General features: G+C 38.9%; 2 protein-coding genes across 2 annotated transcripts; one reads left to right on the forward strand and one right to left on the reverse strand.

Annotated features, from left to right (window-relative positions):
* The first annotated feature begins 371 nt into the window (after window positions 1-371).
* Window positions 372-1,923, forward strand: LOC131677722 (uncharacterized). The gene is made up of 2 exons (XM_058957727.1): window positions 372-549; window positions 608-1,923. The coding sequence occupies exons 1-2, from the start codon at window positions 484-486 to the stop codon at window positions 1,868-1,870; spliced, it is 1,329 nt and encodes a 442-aa protein (XP_058813710.1). The 5' UTR covers window positions 372-483; the 3' UTR covers window positions 1,871-1,923.
* A 9-nt stretch (window positions 1,924-1,932) lies between these two features.
* Window positions 1,933-4,085, reverse strand: LOC131677725 (N-acetylglucosamine-6-phosphate deacetylase). The gene is made up of 5 exons (XM_058957729.1): window positions 3,435-4,085; window positions 2,928-3,202; window positions 2,654-2,872; window positions 2,277-2,598; window positions 1,933-2,223 (listed from the first exon to the last, which is right to left on the reverse strand). Exons 1-5 carry the CDS (start codon window positions 3,637-3,639, stop codon window positions 2,021-2,023), a joined length of 1,224 nt encoding a protein of 407 aa, XP_058813712.1. The 5' UTR covers window positions 3,640-4,085; the 3' UTR covers window positions 1,933-2,020.
* Between the last annotated feature and the right edge of the window lie 848 nt (window positions 4,086-4,933).

Raw genomic sequence — 4,933 nt, forward strand, 5'->3', positions numbered from 1 at the left:
TGCATAAATAATGCTAATATACTCCAAGAAGCATCTGAAATTCAAATTATATGCTATTTTGCTGCTTACACTAATGCTAATTGGTTACCTGGTTACAGCTTCGAGAATCCAGTTCGACACAATATTTTACTAATTTTAGGAAACGAACAGAAAAATACTTTTTTCATTTAAAAGGAAATGCCTATGTGGCGCTTTCTCGTAAAGTATCTATGTCGAGATAAGTAGAGATTAGAGTTTAAATTCGAGTGAAATTTGCTCAACAAGAAAACTGAAATCGTAATTTCTTTACAATCCCCTGTCAATATATGTCACGTACGCAGCCAATGCAATTGTCGGAGTAATTTGGTTCGGCATAATCCATCGGCACTAGCGGTATATCCACTGTCAGTCTTGCTTCGCAAAAACAAAAATTAAATCCTCGTGATTATGCGAGTACAGTAGAGTAATAATTTTTGAATCTTTAACTTGGATATAGTTCATACAATGAAAGAACGTGTGATATCGATCAGTGAGAAGACTTTTGTGCAAAAAGCTGTTCTTGAATCAACGGTAAGCTATTTTTATTCGCCACTATTATTTCATTGATCATCACACCAAACACTTTCAGCGCGTGGATGGTCGATCGCTAGATGAATTTCGTAAGCTGCGCATCAACTTTGGCTCCGAATGGGGCAGTGTCCATGTGTCGTTGGGAGAGACTCGCGTGCTGGCCCAAGTCAGCTGCGAAGTTGTAACTCCGAGAGCAACCCGACCTAACGAAGGAACACTGTTCATCAACGTAGAGATGGGTCCCATGGCAGCAGCCCACTTCGAACCCGGTCGACAGTCGGAGGCTGGTGTCCAGTTGAACAGAATCCTCGAGCGTGCCATCAAGGACTCCGGCTGCGTAGATTTAGAGTCTCTTTGTCTGGTGGCCGACGAAAAGGTTTGGAATCTTAGAGTGGACATAAATGTTCTAAATCACGAGGGTAACGTGATTGATTGCGCCTCGATTGCGGCGTTGACTGCTCTGGCACATTTCAAACGACCGGATGTTAGTCTGAACGGCGAGGAAGTTGTTATTCATACTATCTATGAGAGGGATCCGATCCCTATTGGAATCAACCATTTTCCGATTTGCGTTAGCTATGGTATTTTCAACAAAGGAAAACTAGCTATTGCCGATCCAACCAATCTGGAGGAACGAGTAGCCGAAGCCAAAATCGTGTTTGGGATGAACTCCTACGGTGAACTATGTGGTATTCATTTGGGCGGAATCACTTTGACAAGCTCGGACGTTTTGCTACGAACTGCGGCCAAGTCAGCGAAGCGTGCGAGGATTATTGTCCAAAAGATTAAGGATGTTATTCAGGAGGATGCCGTAAAACGCAAGGAAAATGTCCCAATCGGGTTCAGTGAGTGTATTCGGCTTAGCCAAATTACCGCGATGGCCCAGGATAGGCTCACTATTCGACTGAAAAGGTTCAAGTTGGATAAAAACAACCAAAACGATGAAACTGGATCAGACGAGGATGACGAGGAAGAGAAAAAGAAAGAATTGGTACAGCAGACTGATGATGAAATTAAACATGAAATCGATGATGTCGAGGTCGAATATGAAGAACCGATGGAGATGGAAGAAACAATTGTGTCATTGTCGGAGAATTCGGCAATTTTATTACCGAAAACCGAAGATGCAAATAACGCTTGGATTCCAGAGGATGAAATGGTAACCGACGTGGTAGTTAAAAAGGAAAAGAAGTCGGCAAAGAAGAAAAACAAGAAAAAGAAAAAGTCGAAAGAAGCGATTGCTCGAATGAATGACGTTGATGTATCAAGTAGCAGTGAAGAAGAAACGATTCTGCTTACATCGGAGGACATTCAACGGTAAGTAACGATGCACAAAATGACAACACAATCTAAAGCAGTAAAATTATGTTCGAACGTTCCAATAGAATTCTTCTGTGAAAGAAACTCATCAATATTTTATAGAAAATGTTCTATGTTATGCATAGAAATCGATAAAATGTCAGATCCTTTTTTAAAACAATTGGTGGTTTTGTTCAATGTTGCTCTCAAAAACACAGTCACCAGCAATCCACGTCGACAAAACAGCCAGCGAGTCGTCCAGTATAACAAAATCAGCATCAGCTCCGTAGTCTAGTGTTCCTTTTCTATTTGCTATCCCTAAGCAGAGTGCCGGATGTAGAGAGGCGGCTTCCAATGCATATTCGATTGAGCAATCTGAAATTAATTCACGTCAATAGAGACTATCTGTTTCGTTGCCCTCAACTTACTGGTTGATTTCTTGAAAAACCGAATGCATTCGTCCATGGGTGCAATGCTGCCGCATAGAGTGTTTGTCCCGGCTATATATGCTTGTCCACCCCGTACCTCCATATCCAATTGCCCTATTCTATGTCTGCCCTCGGTTAAACCCATCGCCGATATAGCATCGGTAACCAGAATAAGCCCATTCGGGTGGGTTCGGTAGGCGATTCTTAGAGCCGCAGGGTGGGTGTGCACGCCGTCGGATATGATACCAAAGTAAACCATCGCATCCAATGGAATGTTATCGCTGGTGAGTAAACCCACCAGTCCCGGGTCACGATGATGAAACTAGAATGAAATCTTTGTTTTACTCATTGAAATGTTTAGTAGCTAGCTGCATTACCGGAAGCATTGCATTAAATAAATGCGTTATCAGTCTGGCGCCGTGTTGCACAGCAATCTCGCCATCGTGCAAATTGGCCATTGAATGTCCAACAGACACGGTGATGCCTCGTTTGCTTAGATCTCGTATTACTTCCGATGCGCCTTCCTTCTCAGGTGCGAGCGTGACTATACTGATATTTTCAAATGAACCGTACATATCCGATACCGTCCGGATGCCCTTCAAAAGGTTTTTTTTCATTATTATTACTCAGCTTGATCTGATGGCAACTTACATGTTCAAATTCTTTTATGCATTCCTGTGGATGGGCTCCTTTCTTGCTACTATTAATGAATGGACCTTCTACGTGACAACCCAAAATTGTAGCACCATGATGACCGCCAGGCTTTTTCGAAATTTTCGGTAGAACTGTATGATACGTACTGGGTGGTGATGTGACAAGTGTTGGACAAAATGACGTTACGCCATGGTTCAACAGACCCTTAGAAACCCTACGCACACCTTCCTCGACTGTTGTGACGTCGTTGGAGAAATCTACTCCGTAGCCACCTGTAAGTGGAGATTTGTTAGATTTGATTTGAACTCGGGTATCTACTATATACTAGTGCAAAAATTTCCTAGCTAATAAGTTTCTAACTGAAGCGATATCCACCCGTATTGTTTTTAATTGGCTTGCCGATATCACGGTCTTGACTGCCTCACGTTGAACTCCGATTTCAAAATCAAGGTGTTTACTTGGAATATATATCGCAAAAGTATGCTGCTGAAATTCGGTACCTACCATTAATCTGCAAGTCAATGAAACCCGGGGCTATGATGGCTCCATTGCAGTCTATCTGGATGTGGGCTTGCCTTTTTTCATCAAAGAAAACTTTCTCCGGATCTATGATCTTGCCAGCGCGCACCCAGAGATCATCTACCACTAACCGATGATTACGCAGTAGTCGACAGTTCCGGAATTGGGTCAACTTCTGCTCAGTCGTCATGCTTTTTTATAGCTCCTGTGTCGACTCTTCTCCGCTGGATGAATGAATTGCGAATTATTAAAAATGTGCTTGTATATTATCTAGGTTTACGGCAATAACAATATTTGAACAGCGCGAGGAAAAAGATAAGATACAAACAGTTGGGCCAATCTTCTTAGAAACTTATTCAAAGGAAGGACTGCACTCTGAACTGATACACAAACTAATAGGTAAACAAACGAGTGATTTAATGGAAGCATTCGATAGCACTCTTATACTGAGAGCGATGACCAATTTTGCATTTCATTTTATACAAAAGGGAAGGACAATTGGTCAATACATCTGCAGTCAATGCCGTTTGCTACGATGTATTATGTTCTGAACATCAGAAATGTTGATAACAAATGTGTGTCACTGGCTTGTCCGATAAGAAGCTCCGAAAGTCCAAGCTGTGATCAAATTTTTGATGTGGGCTACATTACCGACGTTCTATCAGCTGATCGTACAATTGAAACTACTGGTTGTTCAAGCCTCAAACTGTAAATGTTGCTTATTGACTAATCTACGTGGAGTTGTGTTAGTACGAGATTGAGGTTAAATCGGGTAGTTTTTTTGCCAAATGAGGTTAAATCAGATGGCGAATTGAAAACATAGCGTTATATGTATGTTGTCTATACACATTGCAACTGTGTTGGTGTCCTAGACGTCAAATAAGTCAATAGCAGCACATAGCCTTTTCTACAGCACATGAACGTACACATCACATGACACAAACACTACATTACTAGCTGGTGGAAAATAGTAAACAAAGACGGCAAGAGCAAATGGGATTGTTTTCAACCACTGCATTAGTGTTCGTGAGACCGGTCGACAAGAACTCAATGCTGACAAAACAAGAACCGAATGTAGTGATGCTAGTGATGAATTGACTTTGTTTACTTTTTCGCTCGCCTCGACTCGACTCAATGACGTATATATATACATATATATATATATATATATATATATATATATATATATATATATATATATATATATATATATATATATATATATATATATATATATATATATATATATATATATATATATATATATATATATATATATATATATATATATATATATATATATATATATATATATATATATATATATATATATATATATATATATATATATATATATATATATATATATATATATATATATATATATATATATATATATATATATATATATATATATATATATATATATATATATATATATATATATATATATATATATATATATATATATATATATATATATA

This window comes from Topomyia yanbarensis, chromosome 1 (assembly GCF_030247195.1).
Source record: "Topomyia yanbarensis strain Yona2022 chromosome 1, ASM3024719v1, whole genome shotgun sequence".
NCBI classification, from domain to species: Eukaryota; Metazoa; Arthropoda; class Insecta; order Diptera; family Culicidae; genus Topomyia; species Topomyia yanbarensis.